Below are 22,668 nucleotides of genomic sequence, written 5' to 3'. Positions count from 1 at the left end.
CCGTTGATTGCGCCCCGATCGTCCCTTCCCGGCTCTGGGTCAGGTTTATCGGGCGTTGGACTCCTCTTTAGCTACCCACCCGGGGTAACATGGAGCGTGACTTGTTTTTATTTCGCTAGCTCCGCGATTCAGGCCTTTCTAGCAGAGGTCCCAGCCCCCGTTCTCACTTTTATACTTATTGTGTGAGTACTAGCACGTTATTCTTTCATTCTGGCAAGGTAGGATCCTAGTCGTACCTGTTTGCCCTGGAAGGTAATCTTTGTGCACTGAGGGGTCTGGTTATAGCTTCACAAATCAATCCAGGTGTGCTAAAAGCTTTCCCTTTTGGGGCCTTCTGTGTATCTGTTTTAAGCACTTTTAACTTAGCAGGTTCATTAACTGTGGTGTGTTTCAGTAGTACCTCTGTTCAGGGAGTTGTTCCATTCCATGTTCCTTTGTTGTAGTTAAAAACCCTACAGTTTCAAATATGGGTGGTTGGGGAATCATTTTGAGAAATGCTTCTTGGTGCTCATATTTTCTTATTTTATTTTGTTCACCTGTTTTAAAAGGTTGTGCAGCTGTGGTAGTGATCTTCCCTCTACATGAAGAAAGAAAGAGGTAGTGAGTAGAGAAGAGGCTGTAGAGGCTCCGTGCACAAAACACAGTTCTTCCCAGAACTTCCATTTTGTAGTGAAGGAGCCCCCCTTTACAGACATGCCCTTTTTGACTTTTCAGTTGTGCTAGAACCATTACATTAACATGTAAGGTTAACGTGTTTTAATGTGATACAAGGCCGATGAAAATCTCTTTTGTATCTGCGTTTGCAACAATAATAGAAGTGTTCAGGAGCCATCCTCCAAACCATGCTGAGGTTTGCATTGCTTTTTTTTAATCTCCTATTTAAGATTTCATGACAGTAACTGAATTTGCATCTGGCATGGCAATATTTATTCAATAAAAGACTTTTTATTGAATGTGAGTATTTAGGAATTTCTGTGTCAATAACAAATGAGGAAACATACAAATGTATACGGATACCTTACAGAAGTGCACAAATAACTATAATAAAACAGATTGTCTTATACATAACTTTATATACATGTAGATGCACGACTAGCTTTTCTGTAATGCCCATTAAGAAATTTTTAACTGAATTAGTCACATATGATTATGGTTTTTGTAACTTGCGCTGTTATGACCACTGAGATTGCATGGTGTATGCACGAGAACAGAAATATCATAGTTGATCATATAATGGCAGCTGCATAGTTTGCATTGAATTCTTGCGACTTTTAACTGTGTAACAGGCAAGTTACATTAGCTTTTGACCATGCTAGTATTTTACGTTTCTCCCCTCCTCTTAGAGCAGTTCTTAACTGTAATGGGAAGAAAGTTTTAATCTGCTGTGGGACCAGTAAAACAAAGCAGTAGGCTAAATTCCTGTGTCTGTGGCATTTATACTTCAATGGGAATACTGCTTAAATGCAGTTCCAAGCATGATTTGAAGTAGCTTGCAAAAGAGGCCATACATTTTAGAAGAAATGTGATTGTGCCTGGATAACAGTTGTCGGATTTTGCAGTGGTAACTTTAGAAGCATCTGGAATATGTACAGACTTCCTTCCTAGATGCAAAGCAGTGTATCTGCAGCCTAAATCTAGAGAACTTTGTAGGAAACTATTTTTTTGGGATAAATCTTCAGTGCATAGCTTTGTGTTTCTTTTTCCAAGATTTTCTGTCTGCTGTTTTACTGGTGGAAAGTAAAATTGCGATGCTCTCTTTACAAAAGGAAACTCATGAAATATTTGTAAATGTTACTTAAACTAAGAGTTGTACAATTGTAATTTTATTTTTTATTTTTCTTGAATTATTCATCTAATATAGATAGGCCCAGGATAATAAATTGTCTAGGCCACAACTGCGGTGTTTAGGGCTTGTGGTCCAAAGGTGGGACAATGTGTTAATTGGTAAATAAGTTAGAAAAGTTGTGAGGGAAAGGATACTGCGAAAGGACAAAACTGACATTTCTAGCAAATACAGAATTTACAGAAGTTTTACTCTATGTAAGCCTGGTTTGCTAAAGCCCCTGCATGAAGTCAGAGAACATACGCTCTTGTGTGGAGGGGGTTGTTTTGTTTTTAAACAAAGCAGTGGGCTTCTTCACAGGGAGACAAATACCAACTTTGTTGAAAAGTGAGGATTACAGGAAAAAAAAAAAACAAACCTCATAATTAGCAGAAAAAAAAGATTACGTCTTGCAGGGAAAAAAAAGGAAAAGATTTCCTGGAGTATGAAATGGCTTATGTGATCTCACTAGATCAGCCAGAGGTAGTATTTTAGCAGTTTCTAGTCACTTAAAATGCAGTTTTATGTTTTGGGGGAATGTGAAACTGTTTTGAAAGAAGTAAATGGTTTGATTTTATTTGGCAGTTCAGTCTCTACTGTGATTAATAATGGATGTTTAAGATGATCCCTGCATATTGGGGGTTTTTTTTGAGTGCTATGGTAGTGGTCTGCTTATGCTTGAAAGCAAACAGGATTTATAATGTTGCTGTAGTCAGTGGGAGATGTTGTTACTTGTGGGGGGAGAGGAGAAAAAGTTTGCTAGGATTTTTTAAAAGAAATCCAGTAAGGAAGTTGGTTTTAAATCTTTTACTGTGAAAAATAATGAACTTTATTTTTGCTGATATGGTCCGTTTGTTATGATATAACAGTAATATCCAAAACCCAGAAGGTAAGAATTTTGTACATGTCTTAAGGGTGTCATAATATTAATAAGGCAGCATCATTGAGCTTGGGTAACAGTGAGCATTGACTTAGTAGAAATTGTTCAGAGACCTTGTTAAAACTGTACATGCTGTGATTTTAATTAATTCAGCTACTGATGTGCAGTAATATCTAATACAAATACATAAATGTACATCATATTGTAGTTTCAAGTGTCCTTAGCTGCCAAAACTATAAATTGGTCAAGATGTGGTCATTTCTCATTTTTTATGTTTTCAGACCCATCTCTGTCTAAACACAATTTATTAAATTATGTGCATTTATTTTGCTACTGCAAAATATTGTGGTACCATGATATCACAGTAAAGATATTGTGTAGAGATTGTTGGAATCTGTGTGACTGCTTATTGTGCTAATCAGTCTAGACTCCTTTTATACCTATTTGCATGTACATATGCTGTCCTCTGTTGTGAAATTATGTTGTTATATATAGGGTCTTCCACAATAAGATGCTAGCCTATGACTGCAGCCCATATAGACATTTCTAGTATGCTCACAATGCCAAGCACTTACCGTTTGACTGATACCTTGTTCTGTGGTAGATTTAACATTGAGAACTCTTTAGTGGGGAAGTAGGACTAATAATGTTCTTTGCTGGCAGTTGATGTGGTATGTTATGCTTCAAAATAAACTGAAAAAGTTTAATATTCTGTGAATGTGAGTTTTTGGGACTCGATCTTTCAAGCAGTCTCTGCATGCTACTTTACTTGTACAAGGAATGTCACGGTGTTGAGTTAAAGGCCTGAGAGTCAGGAAATTAGAGTTTAGTTGTACTTTTGCCATCCTGGCTGCTAAATGAAATTGATTTGTACTTCACCTCAAGTAGGGAACTACACACGGTTGAATTATGCATATAGTTAAATGTTTGCAGGCACATGCCCTTTGTGATAATTACTGGCATATGCTATGTGTGTGGGAGTGTAATGGAGGATATAGGATATTGTGTATGAACAAGTAGGGTTAGGTTCAGTTGTTGGCTCTTTCTTGCAAAAACGTTGCTTCAGAATTTGTTATTGAAGCAAATCTCTCCTGTCTTAGTCCAAAAAAAATTAATTTTGAAACTTTGGTTGTCAGAAAGTATTCTCTATTTTTTTAATAATTATTTTTTTCTAGGTTATCATATTTTTTTTGAGTTGTATTTTACATGTATTACACACTTTATCTTTGGATGAAGTGATACAGGTTTTACTAGAGAAGGAGAGGACTCTGTCTGAAGCTTGCAGCAACAAACTCTACAAGATTAATGAAAGTTTCAAATGGGGTGACTGGGTCTGTTGAATTGAAAAGCGGACCTGATAAATTTCCATTGTTCTGGGTGCCACTTAAGGGGGAAAATATTGGTGTGGCTTTCTTTGTGAATTGATTAATCTTCCAAATACTGACATTTTTATTCTTGTGAACATGCAAGTATTATGACTTTAATTTATGATGTGTTTAATTAAGACTAGATGAAGTAATCTCATAGCTTGTTGGTACTCTAAGGGAGGACTTCTGCCTTGTCTTCATTCACCAGGGCGCTCTCTGCTCTGGTGCTTATCTGGCCTCCTGGTAAGCTTGCTTCAACGTGTGAAGTTGGTAGAACACTTGTTTTTGACCAGGTTTGTCAGTTTAGCTGATTTAATTGACATAAGGGTTAGAACAGGTCAGCCAAGAAGGGAAGAAGTGTTGGTGAATGTGTCCCGTTTCTGCAGCAAGAAGCCATTAATTAAATCAGCTCAGCTGTGCTGCCTGACAGCACCTTCAGAAAGGGTCATCCTCCTTTGGAGACAGCATACCTGTGTGAAAGAATCTAAGGAGAATTACTAATTTAGATCCAAAGAGTTATAGCAGCATCCTCTTTTTTTAATACCAATATTTTTCCATGTAGACTTCCACAAAATTAATATTTTGACCTCTCCCCCCACCCCCCTTTTTAATAATTCGGGGGGGGGGGGGGGGGGCTGTTAAGTACACATGCAAAGCAAGTTGTTTTTAGACTGATCTTAAATAGGGTTTCTTGTTACATTTATCAGCCAAATGTATGTCTTAAAGGTACGTGAAGTTGATAGTATTACTTTAGTATTGCTGGAAAGGGAATTGGAAGAGGTTAAAACTTATTTTGTATTAGGATGTAGTTAAGTGAACACTTCAGCTCAAGCAGACAGGGTTGTTACTCATGTAATCTAGCTAATGATAGCACGTCATGGTGCAGGGGTCAAAGCGTGCATCTGAGTAGATAAATTTTTGGAATCAGATATTTCACGTGACTGTTATTTGTATACAGACCTTGGAAATGAGTGCTTACAGGGTAACATCGTTATAGAGAAGTAATAATTAATATTTAATAAAATCTGACTTGGTTCAAACTGATGTGCTCTTTGGGGACAGTGGGGGGAAAAAATCAATTGCTTCTTTAAAATACTGTTCATGAAAAAGAAAACAGATTACCTATTTCCCTATTTTGCTGTCTCTTTTCTGGTTATTGCCAAACATGTTGTGTTTTCTTCAATAGCATTTAGAGCATCTTAGCCCTTCAGTTGCTTTTTGCTGAGCTTGCACGTTTCTGCTGATTCCACTATATGTGAAACTGCCCGTTTTCCAGTTGTCATTGTAGGGTGCTTATACCTTGTATTTGCTAATTATAATCCTTTGATTACTGGAACAGTCCTGCTGGAGAGGTAATAATATCTGGATAGGATGCAAATAGAATGAGTAATAGATTGCTACAGAATCTTTTCCTACTGCTTATTTTTCATGGTAAACCTTACTTGAGAGCATGCTTCAAAATCACTTCCACAGGAAATTGTAGTCTTGCCATCTTATGTAAATACAGTGCAGCTTTGAGAACTGTCTTCAGTTTCTACACAAATCTTTCTTGATGAAAAAGATATGGAACTTTTGGTTGAAGATTTTCAAATATGAAGAAAATTCTTAAGATATTCTTTGGTATTAGTTATAAATCTAGGTAAATTGCTGCTTTTTTAATATACTGTTGCTTTTAAATGTGAAGCTGCTTTTGAGTCTTCATTGGGGTGACAGTAACGGCAGAGGAGAGGGGAGAATCCTTATAACTTGGAAGTATGTCTTTCTAAGCTGTCAGTGTAGTGGAGAAGCCTCCTCTTTGAGCATTTATTTTATAACATACAGAACTATAATTTCATGAAACAGTCTGTATGGTATCCAGTGAACTAATTTGGTTGGGGGAGCCTCAGGGGTGACTAAAGGCAATGTAACATGGCAGGTCTTTGCTTCCTATATGGGTTACCTTAATGACTTAGTTTATCTTAGCTGTCCCTAGGTTAGATAAAATTCTGCCTTACCGTTGATAAAACATTGCATCAGGAGATCATGCACCTACTTAATGTTAAATGTTTTTACAGGCCAGAGTTTGAAAGTAATCATAGCCATGGTATTTCTGTGAGAAGCATTTCTTCGCTAGTTAGCAACAGTAGGCTAATGCTAGCACATCTGTGCTTCCTTTCATGTACTAGAATTGCCTTTCGTGTACTAGAATGTTCTTGTTTTGCTGTGTATGATATTAGGAAGATTTTTTTTTCTAAGTATATGATATGTATGTATGAGATCTGTTGGGAGTCTTGTATTTCTTTGCTCTAACTTCGGTGAATTAGTGTTTACTGTATGAAAATCAAAATGTGGTTGGTCATTTAAGCTGCCCAAATTGGAAGTTATTTTAGCCAGAACAACAAAAAGCGAGCCCCAGACATTTATGTGTGTAGGCTAATATCCAACTTTTAAAGTTTTTTTTTCTGTGTTTTTTATTGCAGCGTGCAGTTATGTCGTGCAGTCAGTGAAAACAAAAGCCATGATTCTATGGGTTTCAGAGGTAAGTTGGGTGGGTTTTTTTGGTTGCTTTTGATTAACTAAAAAGCCTGGAAGCGGTTGATGGTAGTACTATGTGGGTCTGCCTGAAGCATTACTGTATGGTGACTATTAGTGTATGCTACAGGTGAATGCTGCAAATTGCAAGGCAATACAAACATCCACAACTCATTTTGTCTTCAGATGCCCAGGTGAGAGATTTCTTAGGTGGTAGTAAGTAATGGTAAGATCCAGTATTTGGTCTGTGCTGTAGAAAATGGAATTCCATTTTGCAAGCTCAACATAAAACTGGATTTTATTCTGAAAGTTAAATATACGAATTCTAATGTATTCAGGTGTGATTATATGCTGCAGAAAGTAATTTTGATAACAGCACCTGAGTTACAGACTTTTTCTCCTTTTTTAGTGAAAATCACTGCTGTCATTAAGTTTGAATTTTCACTTTATGAAGTCTTTAGTGTTTAAAGAAAAATGTTTGCTTGGCAGATTCTGTTGGAAAAATCCTTCCATATGACTGAGACCACAGATGTTTAGATGTTTTTTTGGGTTCTTGCTAAAATAATCATAATGGACAATTATAATAGCAGAAAAGATAAAATGTTTCAATGTAAATTATAAGTAATACTGTTAAGTAGAAAGAATTTATTTTTCAGCAAAGCAAAGTCTTTGTTCCCAAAGTTTGTGAAGAAAGGTCACCAGTTGTTCTCTGTTCTAGAAAGAGATTGATAATTTCTATGTGCTGATTTCTTTCTTTCTTTGTCCTTGCTGTCAGGATCTAAAATATCCCATGGGAATGACTAGATAGATATGTGCAGTGGCTATATTGGAGGAATTAATAGACAGTAGAAATAGAATCATCATAGAATCATTTAGGTTGGAAAAGACCCTTAAGATCATTGAGTAGTTGAAGTGCTTCTGGTGATTGGATAAAAACCTGACAATACGGATAATCTGGAGTGAGGTGCAGAGATACTGACTGGTAAGAATTTCTTTGAGTCCATGTGACCTGGATCCAGTTCTGAAAACTGTGCTGGCAGTTGCATTTCTGCCCTTTTCCAGAAAAACGTTTACTGAAGTCCAGGGTACCACAAGTTTATGGAGACAGGTCAGATCTGGCCATGTACCTGTGTTAACAACTTCTCCACGATGTGGAGAACCACGTGGAGGTGGCATCTGAGGCTGCACTTATGGCTGGTTTGGATTCTTCATTAATTATTAAATTGGATACTGCACCACGGTAACCAACTCTTGAACTGGCCTTTAAAGCAGTAGAGCTGTGCATAGAATTGATGTCTAAACCAGTCCTGCTCTCGCAGTGTGTTCTTTTGGCAAAAGTACTGTAAAAATTAAAATTAACCTGTTTATTTAAAAGAAGCTTTTAATGAAGCTGCAGAGGTCTGCAGTTACCAAGTTATTAAGTACTTGGTTTAGGCCATTAAAATCTGTAACTTGTATACCCATTGTGTATGTTTATTCAGTGAACCACATGGTGCATGTGAAAGGTGAAATTATGAGATCTTATTATTTTTCATAAACTAAAAAGGATAGCAGAGCTGTGATGTATTATTTAAGAACAATTCCTTACAAGTTTACCATAGTTGGTTTTGCAGTCACTACGTTTAACATTGCATGCTTTTTCTCAAATGCAGTACCTCTGTTTCATATTTCAGCTTAATATAAGCTTCTGTAAATCAGCGTTCTTCAGTCATGGGAGACTTTCCTTAAAACAATTAAAATCCTTGTTAAGCATTTTTTCTCCAATTAAATATTACTTTCTCCTAGAGAAATGGTTTTTGAAAGCATATCTGTGATGAGAGATATGATTAGGAAAAAATACTGGAATGTTGTCTATGTATTAGATACACATAAAAAATACGTGTAATATATTATTTTTTTGAATTACAAGGTAAAGGTGTCTGTTAAGCAACTGCTAACACTCAAGTTATATGCAGGGCTAGTTTTTCATCCCATTTTACTGTTGTTCCATAAGCTCTCTAGGGACAGTGGATCATCTCTTACTGTCTGCTTGAATGATACCTTAGGTACTGACGCTCAAATTTAATCTATCAGCAGTAAGGAAGTAATCCCCTTCTCACTGGTAAGAAAAGCACATTCTCTCTACTTTCAGGGTGTCTGAAGTCTACAGCATTGTTGTAAACGTTGTGTTAAGTTAGACCAAGGATTGCCTAATACGTTCCTTAATCATCTGTTTTCTTTTAACAGATATCCAGCAAGCTCTGTATGAGCTTGCATACCATGTCGTCAGAGGAAACTTAAAGCATGATCAAGCTTCTAATGTTCTTGGTGATGTCATAGTAGGTATCTGTTTGTAATAATTGCTTACTTCCTAAATTTTTAATTTGTTATAAGAGTCTGAATGAAAATCCAGCAGGATAATACTCAACAGACTTGTTTTTCCATGTCTAAAAAGTGGGTTTTGTCCTTTCTTCATTTGTGTGCACTTGAAATAAATGTAGTCTGTCAGTTTTTTCCCTCCTTTTTGTGCTGAGGGTTAGATCCATTTTAGCAGAAATTAAAAATTAAGTAATCTTTCCAGGGCAGATAAAGTCTGAAGTCTTTAGCATGCTAAAAATAGATTTCATTTGCTTTTGCAGCATGTCTGTAATGCCACCTACTGGTTTTTTACATCTTGCAGTGTAACAATGCACATCTGCCATTTTACTGTTGAGATGTCAAAGACCTGTGACTGCCTTATTTTTTTGTGTTTGAAAAAGTTTTTTCTTACAATGCTTTGAATAAATAGAGAAGGTAAGGAAAAGAATATCTTCCTCTCAACTTCCAGGGTTACCAAATGTTGGTGTTCTTAAAAAAAAAGGGAAAAGAAATAAGAAAAACACCTTCTAAAAATTATTTATTCTTTGGAAGTTCAGAGATTGCTGTTTTGATGTGTATAGAACATTAAGAATATACATTTTGCAGTAATTGTTCTAAGATAAGCATTTTAGGTTTTTAAACTTCTTCACTGGGTTTGGGAGAAGTGAAGGCTGAAGGGCACGTTAGTGTGGGGGCAGCATTTGATAATGTTTGATCTTTAGTCATGGTAGGAAATCACAGTTTGTTTGGTGCCTGAGAAGATGTAGTTTGCTGTACAGGGAGGTGCTGCCCTTCAGACAGGGAGTTCCCTTGTGCTGGAGAAACAGGAAGTAACCTGAGGAGTTTGTCCCTGGCCACTAGATGCTCTTAGAAATCACATTAAAAGGTTATGTTACTTCATTACATACCAATAATTACTAAAGCACTTATGCTAGATATTACTCAATAATTCAGCCTCTTCATTATTAATTGATCTGAATTATTAATAATTAATATAATTACCAGTGATGTACATTATTAATCTGAACTTCTAGTATGATGAAGTTGTGTTTTATGTAATGAAATAAGAATTGTTTAAAAGTGATATTGGAATTTCTGTATCAATTAAGTGGGATCTTTCTTTTTTCAGGAATTTCGGGAAGACATGCCTTCCATCCTAGCTGATGTATTCTGCATATTAGGTGAGCTGGATTCCCTTCCTTTCAGCATTGAGACAGATATATGCTTTGTGCATTTGCTTGTTGAATTCTTCAGGAGATTTGATTAAATCCATAAAGCACGGCTTCTTTACAAGATATGTGTTGGCTCTTCCTCAGTGTATCTGTATCTTGGTTCTTAATGTTGTCTGTTCCTTCTGTGTTCTGTTACAGTTTCTAGAAGTTTACCTATTAAAGGCAGTGGAAGTTGATCTGCTAAGAATAGTTAAATGAGCTAGCTTGTAAGCATGTTGGATGTTGGTTTAATGGACTCAGTGACTTAGCATTGTTATTATTCTTATAAGTATTTAAAATGAAAGCTGACTTACTGGTAGGTAGATCTTCTATTCTCAGAATGGGTTCTGTAAATATTTTTATCTGTACTGTCACCACTGATGAAACAGAGCTTGTACTAATTGTTCAGAAATCTAAAGGCAAATGGTATAATTTGCCAAATAACTATCTGCCAACTGAACAGGCTTTAAAGGTGTTTACTTCTTATTCTGGTAATAACTTCTGGATTATGAGAATAATGTTGATCCAAAGCTGTTTTTCTCATGTTTTTAGCAATTTAATCCTGCATTTTTTCCCAGATCAGATTTTCAAATGCTTGCACTTTTTGTCTTGTTCTGTGTGTCTCTAACAAAATACAGCAAATCCCTTTGCCACTGCTCCTCACAGATCCCGGTTTGTTCCCTAGTCATGAGGAGCGTGGCTGTGCTGTACTGTGCTGTGGCTGCATGTGATATCAAAATTACGTTGACTTTGTTTCATAAATGTTCATTCCGTGTACTTGTATCATCTTTTGATAATAATTAGTTTTTGTAATGTGATATTCACTGCATTACACTTGTTTTTTAAGCTGTGTGTGTCTTTTGTGCTTTTTGTTTGTTTTTGTAATGACTGCATTCTTGAGTTCTTCACTCCTTTTGCAGCTCCTCAAGTCCTGTAATGATGTGCTTTTTTTAAACTGCTTTAGCTGGGTGTGCTTCCTTGGCCATTGTTTTATGGGCTAGCGTCCCATAGAAGTGGGTTTATGAATTTCATTCAGTAGCTGATGATGCAAAAGAAAAGAATGGAAATGCAGAATCATAGCTAGTAAAAGACTGCAGACCAGGCAGTAAATGGTTGTTACTGTGAAGACACAGCAATTCATCTTTCTCTTCTTTCATGCTTATTATTGGTTCTTAAATGCTTGCCCTTAACTTACTGTAACAGAGAGAAGGGCAGGAAAAGTAATTGTGGCATTCCTCTGGTTTCTGTTTTACCTTTTCATGAGACTTGTGGATGTGTGAGAATTGTCATCAAAGTATTAATATAGACTTCAAGGTAGATGAGTAGCCAGAAAGTGGCAAGAAGCTAGTATGTTGTGAACAAGCTATTTCACGCTGTTATCAGTAGTATTTATTGGAATAGTAATAACAAGACTAAACTCTTACAAGTTCTACAAGTAATGATGTCTTTTTTCCATCTTCTTTTATACTAGATATTGAAACTAGCTGTTTAGAAGAAAAAAGTAAGAGAGATCACTTTACCCAGCTGGTATTAGCCTGTTTGGTAAGTTGCATGTAGAAAGTCTTTTGGTAAAAGTATATGCCAAAATCCAACAAGAAAAACAAAGAAGTTTTGACATTTGCTCTTTTTTGAGGAAAAGACTGCTAGAAAGTAAATTCCCAAGTAATTTAAAAATGCATCTTCCAAGTGTTGTGGTAGAGTACTATAGTATAATTGTCTTTTGGATTCTTTGAAGAGTTATGAAAGAACTTAATTTTTTCCTTGTCAGTTCAACAGAAATTTTGCTTCTGAAGTATGTTTTGAATTTGACTTCTCCTTTATGCAGCCTCCTCTGTCTTTAGAAGTGGTGTTCCTAAGCGCATGGAGTGAGCTTGATTTTTATGAAAATTCAGCATATGAAAATATTTTCTCCCAAAATATGGGAGAGAATGGGTACAAGCTTTGTAAATATGCAGCTGTTGGTAATAGATGCTATGCAATAGATACTTTGTTACCAGCAGTTAGACCCTAGGGCTTGTTTCTTCAAGGTGCTCTTGTATGTAAAAATCTACCACTGTAACATTCTGATTTCAGTTGAATAGTTTCTCAATTTTGTCTGCTTCTGTGTTTGAAGCAAAATGCATGTATCATGATGGTGTATCATGACATTTGAACTTGGTGGTTGTAGTGAGAATACATATATAGCACGAGTAATAATCATGTGGTTTCTAGGTCTTTGTAATTGAGAAACTTGTATGTTTTTGATGTTTTTTAGTATCTTGTATCTGACACTGTCCTAAAGGAGCGTTTAGATCCAGAGACACTGGAGTCATTAGGACTTATCAAGCAGTCGCAGCAGTTCAATCAGAAATCAGTTAAAATAAAGACAAAACTATTGTAAGTTACGGGGCGAGGGTTGCTTGGGGAGTGGGTGAGGAGGGTCAAGGGTAATTACAGGAAATGTGTTTTGTTACACTTAAACTCATCATTGGCAGAAGAACCTTATTAGCCCTCTGCATTTTCAGACTCTTGAGAAATGTAAAATTTTTTTAAATGTCACCTATTGCTATTGTGATTCTGTATGCAGATTAAATATTTAATTTTATTTGTGATAAATGGGAACTTGTATGAGAAAATTAATCACTGCTGTTCTGTCAGTTAAGCATAGGCATTTGTTTTCATAAGTAAACAAATGTTATGTTGTGGCAACACAGGATATGTTTTTGTGGTGTATGTTAGTTTTCTGTGTGTGACAATGTTCTGATCTAAAGAACACCTCTTAAAACTAGACCAGGTCTTTAAGTGCTACAGAGCAGTTCTCCAGCATAGTGTCTAAGAACACGCTTTACAAGTATAAGCATGATTTTGCTTTTAAATCGTCTGCATTTGAAATAGAAGAGCTGAATTTGTTTGGAGACTACTGACTACCTCACAGGTATTCTTTGTACTGCATTCTATAATTTTTGCAATAGCTCATGTAAATCACAAGTTCTTAATGTGTTCAAAATTAGCATTTTGTGCAACAAATTTAATGTTAAGATCATAAATAAGCTTCACTAGGCATATGGTACATAATAGTGTTTAATTTCTGTTTATTTGCAGTTACAAGCAACAGAAGTTTAATTTATTGAGAGAGGAGAATGAAGGTTATGCAAAGCTGATTGCAGAGCTGGGGCAAGATTTATCTGGAAATATCACTAGTGAGCTAATCCTTGAAAATATCAAATCTTTAATAGGTAAGGAATTTGAGCAGTGGTTTTCTTACATGATCTTATGACTTTTTCTTACGGAAAATGACTTTAGACTACTTTTTGAGATAATCTGTGGATCAAATAGTATGTCACATGAACATGTAGTGTGACAGTAACATGTATTTATAGATCACCTTGGGCAGAATTATGACATTTGAAAGTTCCTGTTTCTGTGGCAAAGTTAATTTGGGGAATGTTGTGTAGTTATTTTAGATACTGATTTTATATACAGCCTCAAATGTGTATGTTGTGATTTTGGTTCAGTATTTTTTGTGGATGAGTTTGCCATCTCCTAGCAGGGAGATTGCAGTGTAACAAAGTAATGCTTTTTGCTGTTAAAAGTACTTGGCTCAGTGCACGAATATTCTTTCAGTCTTCAAGAAGTTGAATTGAGTATTCACTATAAAAAGAAATGAGAAGTAGAAATATAGACTAATCACAAACAAAATTAAATAAAGGAAGAACATTTACTAAGTTGAGACTTGGCAAGAATGTAACAAAGTGTGTAATACATTAAAACCAGGAAACACATGTTATGGCCCATGTTTTACCTTTCCTCTTTAAATAAAGAATTTTATACAATATATTGATGTTTTCATGAGATCCTATTTCATATGGTGCCAGTGCAGTAACATTCAAAGGCGGTGCTACTATTTAATAAAAGATAATTTCTCATCTGTCACAGAACTTTGCCTGAGACTGTAATAATACTATTTATTTTGGAAGAGAGCTAGAGAAGAGGATACTTTTTGCTAGTTACTACAGTAAAAAATACTCAGTTTGAGAAATTCTGTAGCAAAGCATTTTTCTGTATTCCGGAATTTTAGGAATCGCAAATATACTTCCCCTAAATTGTCAATTCTTTTAAAGTACTGAGTTGCAGTAGGTCCTGGTGTAGTCAAAATGGCTTTTGGGAAGGAAAGACCGATGCAGTTATATATCTGCATAGTGAATATGCCTGGAAAAAACTTCTCATGGCACAATGAAAAAAATAGTCTAGATGTGGATTCTTTTGATCTAAGTAATATTTCTGTCTTGAGGATGTCTCGTGGACTTCTGGTAGAAAAGTTTCTATAGTAAACTACAGGTATAATTACAACATTGGCTTACCTGATCTGTATCCTTGCCTTTGCTCTCCTCAGAATAAACAAACCATTCTCCCTAACACTAGCAATAACACTGAATTCACAGGACAGTATGACCTGGTGGATCAGGCTCTACCTCAAACTATAACAACTGCTGAGGTGTAAAATAATTTCTAGCTATCTGATGTGTACAACCGCATGAATATGTGTGGCAGCACAAGGTAAGAGGCAGAAACCTGTGCCTTTTGCTGGCACCGTGGTATTACTGAGGTTGAGTTTTTACTTTTTAAGTGTTTGCATTAAGGTGGCAATTTCTATTTCTGTAAACTGAATTGAACATCCTGTTTATTATCTTTGCTTAGCGCAATATTCAGTGTAAGTCAAAGTGGTTGATGCTATAGTTACAGATGGTCCAGATTATTTTAATGTGGATAATTCCAGGCTCAGTTTTAACTGAAAAGAATTAACTTTAATATATTTGTGGTTTAGTAACAGAATGAACATGAAATATAGCAATGTTAAGCTTTTATGCTCTGTTTTTCTCCCCTAGGATGTTTTAACCTCGATCCTAACAGAGTTTTGGATATTATCCTAGAGGTTTATGAGTGCAGGCCTGAGTATGATGACTTCTTTGTACCACTGATAGAATCTTACATGTACATGTGTGAACCTCAAACTCTATGCCATATCCTTGGGTTCAAATTCAAATTTTATCAGGTAATGTATCTCTGTTCCCAGTTTTTGGTTTTCATGGTTGGTTATATTCAGTGTTGAACTGCAGTCAGTGATAACATATTTTGGCTGCAGACTTTTTAACATGAAAATTATTTTCTAAGGTGCAAAATTCCAGTACTGAAAGCAATAATTTTATGGTTTGAGTGGAAGTCTATAATGTACTTTACAGGAGAATGCTTAGGATTCTCCAAGATAGCTTGTATAGTTATATAAGTACTGGCATTAATGAAGATATTGTACCTTATAAGCAAAAGGCTTGTCCCCAGAAATGAAAAGCGTGTTTGCAAGGGAGTCATGGCTGATACTTGTTAAAATATTCAAGAGGTTTTTTTATGTATGTTTAGGAATTGCATACAAGCACCATAAGATGTGAAGGTAGTTGAACATCTCTTTCTGAGCATTCTGATTGTGTATCACAATTAAGTCTAGTGCCTTTGGAGTAATAGCAGTTACATGATAACAAGGAAGACTATGAGTTAATGTATTTTTTAACTACACTTTGAGTAGTTTCTTTTCTGTTTCATGACCTGCAGTCATCTGACTGCTGTTTTTTTTCTTAACTTTGCAATCTTGTCCTTTTTAGGATCCAAGTGGTGAGACGCCTTCTTCCTTATACAGAGTTGCTGCTGTCCTCCTGCAACATAATCTCATAGATTTGGAAGACCTTTATGTTCATGTAAGTGACAGTGCTACTCTTTCAAATGTCAAAACTAAGAAAATTTTAAAAAGCCAGATAATTTACCCGATCCCTAAAGCTTCAGGTTCAGAGCATACTATGCAATATTTGTATATGTGCATGCTTAATATCCTTTAAAATTTTCAGCACTTTCTACTGTTGCATTCATATAAACACACACTGAAATATGAATGCTGATACACTTTCTTTGGATTATCTATGTAGCAACTTCCATTTTGTTTACCTCCTGCCTGAATAGGAGAGAAATGCGTGAGTAATGTTCCTTAAGAACCAGACTCTTTGGCTGTTTTGCTTTACAAGATCAATTTCTGAAGAAGTGGTAGGATACTCAGCTCCTAACTGTCTTGGTTTAGTTTAATAGTAGGATGTTTTAAAAAAAAGCCCTCTTATATTCCTGAATAGGCCTGTCACTCCCATTTACAAGAGTTTTGACCATTTGCTATTTGGAAGAGGAAAATGGAATTACTTGTTCAGACTTAATAAGAGGGAGATACCCTCTCCAGTCTGGCACTTACCAACCTAAGCAACATATTAATTTGGCAGATGGTAAAGAAAATGCTACAATTGTAAAAATAACTTTACAATACACGTGATTTTTTTAATTTCAGAATATCCATGGATACTTAAAGACTCTAACTCTTGACTGAAATCAGTGAAATGAGCTATGGAAAACTTGGAATGTAGTCATGCCATTAATTGCATGACAGTAGCATTAGTCACAATAAGACCTGTCAATAACTGTCTCTGGCTTCATAGGAGTACTTTGGCTAAGAACATGTTGGGTGGAGCAGGAGTAGGAGTACATGTCTGAGATAATCGATGTAGAGGGAGGAATGCGTGATGATAATGTTAGTTTGTTAAGGAATGTTCGTAATCTTACAAGACATGCTCAGACTTGGAATTAGAGTGGCCTGTGCAGTCTCAACTCAGACCTGTTATAGTTAGGAGCATGTTTTCTGACAGTCTTGGAGCTATAATGGTCCCTGCATAACTTATGCTGTTCACCTTTGTCATGTTGATTTTCGGTCAGTTTTTGTCTCTTTGCATGTTTTCAATGGCATTTTTTATCTCTTCAGTTCAGGCTTAATTTAACTTGCTATGCGGGTTTCAATAAAATTGTTAGCATGTAGGTGTTAAGTCTTAAATGGTATATATCGTGCAGCTCCTATGCAATAGCAGCTGCCAGCATTATCATTTGTATCAGCAATGTTCTCCCCACCTCTGCCCTGCCCTCCCTTCCCCTTGCAAGCCTGTAAGAATTGTTCTCTGTGTTTATATGCACACAGCCACATATAGTACATATTGTGTCCTGTGATTTGCCCCTTGAAATGACATACTAGGTATTTATTGGTGAACATCAGTAGGTTACCTATGTTTTCAAATGAGAAGAGCATAGCTCTTTAAACCTTTTACTTTTCTAAGAGGGATTCCTTCTTCCCTGAATTTCTGTGAAATTGGGGAATTCTACTATCCCTTCTCTGAAGAAGGTGATGCTTAGTCTTTCTACTGTCAGTTCGGGTGGCAAAAAAAAGTAGAAATTTTCCCTTGTTAAAATCAACGAAGGAGAAGATTACTGTATCAAAGAGGTCATAACTCTACAGTAAGTTTTGATTACTTGCAGTTAAAGTTTGAGTATGAATTTAGGAATCAAATCAATATTTAGTTTTGTCAGCAAAAGAGATTTCCTTCTGTTTCACAACTTGACCTTTTAATTTGTGAATATAGGGTTATATTCCTCATGCTGATCATTCTCAAGTACAAGACTGCTGAGGTTTTATCATACTAGGTATCTCTTAATGTAAGATGGCTTTTAAGAAACAAATGTTACATGTGTGTAACCCACATTGCTGATAAGTAGGAAATTTGGTAAGCTTTAAATAGCATTCCTTTAAAATAAAGGCGTAGTCAAAATGTGTGTTTAAGTAGGTTACCTGGTTTTCTTTGGTGATGATTTTTTTTTTTTTCCCTTTAGAAGAGGAAGTGAAAACTTATGTCTTTGAATATTCACTGTTTTAAGACACTGAATTTTGTAAATGTTACCATCACGTATGTGTGCAGTTGTCACTATCTAGCTACAACTGGATGATAAGTTGGAGAGGGGAAGGAGAGCTTACACAGGTAATGGTTGTGAGGAAGTAGAATGGTATTACTTCTCATGACTCCTTGATTTTTGGAATAGCCTTAATTATATACCACTTTGTTGCGATGATGGTGACAAGGGAAGGAATCTTCCAGGCAGTGAGTTTATTTTACTAGTAACAAGGAAAGCCAAACTTCGGCTTCAAGTGATCCGAAGTAGCAGAACTTAAATTTTCAGATACAATGTTTGGTTTGTTTTTTGCTTTTTTTTTTTAGCTTCTTCCTGGGGATAATGCCATTGTTGAGGAACACAAGCGAGAGATCATGGAAGCTAAGCAAATTGTCAGGAAGCTTACAATGGTCGTCTTATCCTCGGAAAAAACTGAGGAAAAGGAGAAGGAAAAAGAAAAAGAGGAGGAAAAAACCGAAAAGGTGCGTGTCTGTGAATGTTTCAGATAAATGTAAAAGTGTTTTCATAGCAATTATGTTTAGTTTTAAATAATTTAAAATATTTTTATTGGAAAGGAAACCAGACACGTTTTTTTTTTTTGGAAGGCTTGTGCCTGTCCTCTTCCATTATATTGAATATGCAGAAATGCATGGTTTGGGGTTTGTTCTGTATTTCTCTAGGTTTTAATGTTCTTGTTTCAATGGTTAATTATTTCCTCCCTTTTTGTTGTATTAGCTAAACTAAGTATCTCTTGGCACTGATACACTTCACAATCTTTAACAACTGTGTTTTCTAGGAGCCATAATACTATAATCCTAGTTGATTTCTTAAAAATAAGCACATTACTGAGAGTTTATTCCTTATTTCTCCCAGTCAAGAATTGGGACATGAAGAATTGCCAGGCTTAGGAATGCTGGTATGATTATGCTGCATTGTAGAAAAAGGTTTGAACTGAACATTTTAAATTGTAACTGTCAGCTGTGCTTTCCATTTAATCTGTATCTATGTATGTGTAAATGTATACCCTTTATTTAAGGCGCTACTGTGTCATGTGTTGTTCATGTTGCTCTAGGTCTGATTTGTTTCTGTGTGTCCAAGTCTTACTTTAAAACCAAAATTATTTAATCTCTTAGCAGCCTTTCTGTTGTCATCTTTTGTCATTTTCATTTGAGAGTCAAAGTACTGCTCAAAACATCTTATTTAGAATTAAGAACTAGGGAATCTTAAGCTGTAGGAGAAACTGCAACATTTTTCTGAAGGATTACAATGATAAGTAACAAAGTCTGGGCCTGTGAGATGGGAAAATGGAGAGCTGTGCTTAACAGAAACAATTTTTGAGACTCTTTACACGCTTACACAATGCATGCAGTTTCTTGAAAAACTTGTTTCTGTGTTAGTATTTTTGTATGTGATTCCCTGTGCAATTCATAGCAGTTAGAGTAACTAATGTGAAATCTGTTGACAGTCTTAAATTGAGCACTTTGTGTCCAGTTTTAATGTACAATTTTTGGTACAGTATCATGGAATAAATGCCCAGATAAAATAGTGTTTAATGATTATTGACTTTTATAAATTCATAAAGTGCTTATTTTGTGTGGTTAAAATTTATTGTTGTCTCATGACTCCAGTAGTTTAGTACAGGAAAATGCATTATCTACTTTTGCATTCTAAGGTGCATTTGACATAATCAAATAATAGGGAAATACCTGAGAAGTCGCAGAACTCAGCAGCGTGACTAGATTGGTCAGCAGTTCCAGACTGACTCTTTATGTGCCATACCTGCTTATGCTGTTGGAGAGCATGTTTCAGAAGAGCTTTTTCTTTTTCTTTCTTTCTTTTTTATATCTGGCTTTCCAAGACAAATTTGTGCTTTTAAATCCAGAACACAAAGGATTCCTAAATGCTTATATTGTACTTAAAATTCCGTGTGAAGAAATAAACTGCAATAGAATGACCTATGTTCTAATCATGTACTTCTCAAAATGTCACAGGCAACTTTATAAACTTCTGTTTTGAACTTTATTTTTAACTTTTTTCTTTGATCCAGATGTTGGATTTTATGTAGACTGGTTTATTATTGCTTTAGAAGTGTACTTATTGTCTGAATGCCTAGCTGAATTTTATTTTTTATATATATATATTTTACTATGTAGTTAAAATACTAGGGTGTTTTTTCTCTAGCTATGGATTACAGCTTTACAGCTGCATAATGCTTAAGGAGAAATATTGAGACTACTGTATGAGTATATGAAAAGCTCTTTCATTGTTATCTTTCAGCCTCCTGATAATCAAAAGCTTGGCTTATTGGAAGCTTTATTAAAAATTGGTGACTGGCAGCACGCACAAAGCATTATGGATCAGATGCCCCCGTTTTATGCTACTTCACACAAGCCTATTGCAATTGCCCTTTGTCAGCTTGTACATGTTACAGTTGAACCTCTGTACCGCAGGTAAAGTGAAAAGTAAAGTTCTGTTGCTGTGTAGGGGAAACGTATTTGTTTATAAGCCTGAATTCACTCGTAAGCCTAACTATATTGATACATTTCTAAAACTTTCACTTCTGTTTCATGTGACATGCTGCACATCTTATTTTTCAGAGTTGGTGTACCTAAAGGAGCTAAAGGGTCACCAATTTCCTCTTTGCCAAACAAGAGAGCACCAAAACAAGCAGACAGCTTTGAGGACCTGAGAAAGGAAGTGTTCAACATGCTTTGTTACCTTGGTCCTCATCTTTCCCATGATCCCATTTTATTCGCAAAAGTGGTGCGTCTTGGAAAAGCATTTATGAAGGAGGTTGGTATGACAGAACAGCTTGTTAAAACTTGAAAAATACCAATTCATCTGATGTTCAGAAATGCTCGAGTGTATATATTTAAATACTAAACCAGAAAATTTCTTTGACTAAGAACAAATTTGGAGAATCTTACTTTAATTACTGATTGTTTTTATGATCAATAAACATAAACCATTTTAATGAATAAACTAAGGCATTTAAGGTTTAGAACCAAGACTATTTAATAATAATTAATTTTTCATTATGGTCTTTATCTTTCAAAGCATTAACTGTATGTGGATATTTAAAGAAAACCAAACCCCAACAGACATCTGATAGTAATTGCATAGAAGCTTTTGTATCATTAGACTGACAGTGTAGCCAATGGGGGAGCAATAACCTAATATGCATCCAGTATTTAAAATAGTACTTGCTATTCCACCTGTTGGGTTACTTGAGAAGCAGGAGATGTTGCATCTCTTTAATTAGTGGGGTGTCACCCTGTTCTGCCAGTTAAAATGCTGCTGTTCTTGCACTTGTGTCAGGGACAAATCCGTGCATGCCAATAAGGATGAGTTCAGTGTGGAGATCTGAAACACCCTATAAAGCCTCAAGTTGCCAACTTTAGAAATAAAATGGCATTCTGAGATCTGTTGCTGTCTTTTGATAGTATTTTTGCCATGCATATGTTGAAGTGTTGATAGCAGGACCTATTTTCAAAGGCTGAAAGTTCAGTTTATATTCTGAACTCCCTTAGAATATACTCTGCAGCTCAGACTGAGGCTAATGGTTTCTTTTGCTGCTTTTCTGATGCACACATGTGCTCCCCAACTTAAAAATAACTTTGTTACCTAGCTTTTTACTTTAACTTAAAACTGGAAGTCAGGGAGGTTGGTTGATCTAAATGGTACTGGAGGGGGGATTTTCAGTTTTATATCTTTCTTTCTTGAATTTATGTTTTATTTCAGCTATAACTAGCAAATATAGAGGATTCAAAATTTATGTACCACTAGAGGGGAAGCTTTCATGTCCAACTGTATGTGATGTTACAGAGCAAAGAACATAAGTAGTTCTTGGGATTGAAGATCTTTTTGTTTAACTTCACAGATCTTGGCAAGAGAGTTTGCTCTCATCAGGTTCCAAGATGCCATGATAAGGGGGCAAAAGCTACACTAAGTTTGAGTTCCAAGTAGTCTTTGTAATTAAAACCACGATAACTTAAAGCATTTCCATCTTTCCATACTTCCGTATCTTTGTAGGAGGTGTAGTATCTCGGCATCTTCTCATCCAGAATGATAAGATTTCCCAGTGGGTAATAATCTGGATTTATAGCATGCTTATTTCTTGCTGGCCTGTGAGAAGATAGATATTTGAGTGATATGCTATGTTGCACTGACAGTGCGGCTAATTTGGAAATCATAAGGGAGTCATTGATTTTCTTGCTGTCAGCAGACTATTAAGACTACTTTGTCATTAAGTTCAAATACTGAAGGTTTGTGAGAAAGCCCTTGTTTCTGTGGATACATGCAATTTAGGAGTCTCGTGCAGTTTTACTGTATATATATATTAATATAATAGTTTAATGTTTTTCTGACAAGAATGAGCAACATTTTAGCTATTTGCTCTAGGTTGGAACTGTGAAGAAATTCGTCAGTGACAGAGTGGTTAAGGTAACCCAGGGAAAGTTATTTTTAATGCATTATTGCCATCAGCATGTTCTAGTTATGAAACTACATTTAACACGCAATAGAAATACTTATAACTGGAGATAATTTGACTGTAAGTTAACCTGTGCAGTAGTTTAAAAGTTAGACTACTAACATTGCAGCAGTGCAGCTTTCCTGTGCAAGTGTACCTTTAAAATAATTGTGCACTTATTGGTGTGATAGCTAAATATGCTTTTTATGGAGTGGAACAAGGAGAGAGAAAATAAAGTAATTTAGTAATGAAGGCTAAAAGCTTTAGAGGGTATTATTGTGAAAGAAAGATGG

The 22,668-nt window shown here is 35.7% G+C and overlaps 1 protein-coding gene across 1 annotated transcript in view; it reads left to right on the top strand.

The window, feature by feature from the left end:
• THOC2 (THO complex subunit 2) overlaps positions 1-22,668 on the top strand; it is a 50,243-nt gene that overhangs the window by 463 nt on the left and 27,112 nt on the right. The window contains exons 2-12 of the mRNA XM_057425218.1: positions 6,529-6,587; positions 8,807-8,898; positions 10,047-10,098; positions 11,600-11,670; positions 12,383-12,504; positions 13,210-13,343; positions 14,994-15,160; positions 15,762-15,854; positions 18,231-18,386; positions 20,182-20,354; positions 20,502-20,697. Of these exons, the coding sequence (XP_057281201.1) occupies positions 6,529-6,587; positions 8,807-8,898; positions 10,047-10,098; positions 11,600-11,670; positions 12,383-12,504; positions 13,210-13,343; positions 14,994-15,160; positions 15,762-15,854; positions 18,231-18,386; positions 20,182-20,354; positions 20,502-20,697 (1,315 nt within the window). The remainder of the gene's footprint in view (positions 1-6,528; positions 6,588-8,806; positions 8,899-10,046; positions 10,099-11,599; positions 11,671-12,382; positions 12,505-13,209; positions 13,344-14,993; positions 15,161-15,761; positions 15,855-18,230; positions 18,387-20,181; positions 20,355-20,501; positions 20,698-22,668) is intronic.

This window comes from Pezoporus wallicus, unplaced genomic scaffold, assembly GCF_028554395.1.
Source record: "Pezoporus wallicus isolate ANWC-B61680 ecotype Strahan unplaced genomic scaffold, APGP_CSIRO_Pwel_v1 scaffold_6445, whole genome shotgun sequence".
Classification (NCBI taxonomy): Eukaryota; Metazoa; Chordata; class Aves; order Psittaciformes; family Psittacidae; genus Pezoporus; species Pezoporus wallicus.
The sequence above is the reverse complement of the archived record's forward strand: the minus strand, read 5'-3'. Positions and strand labels throughout refer to the sequence as shown.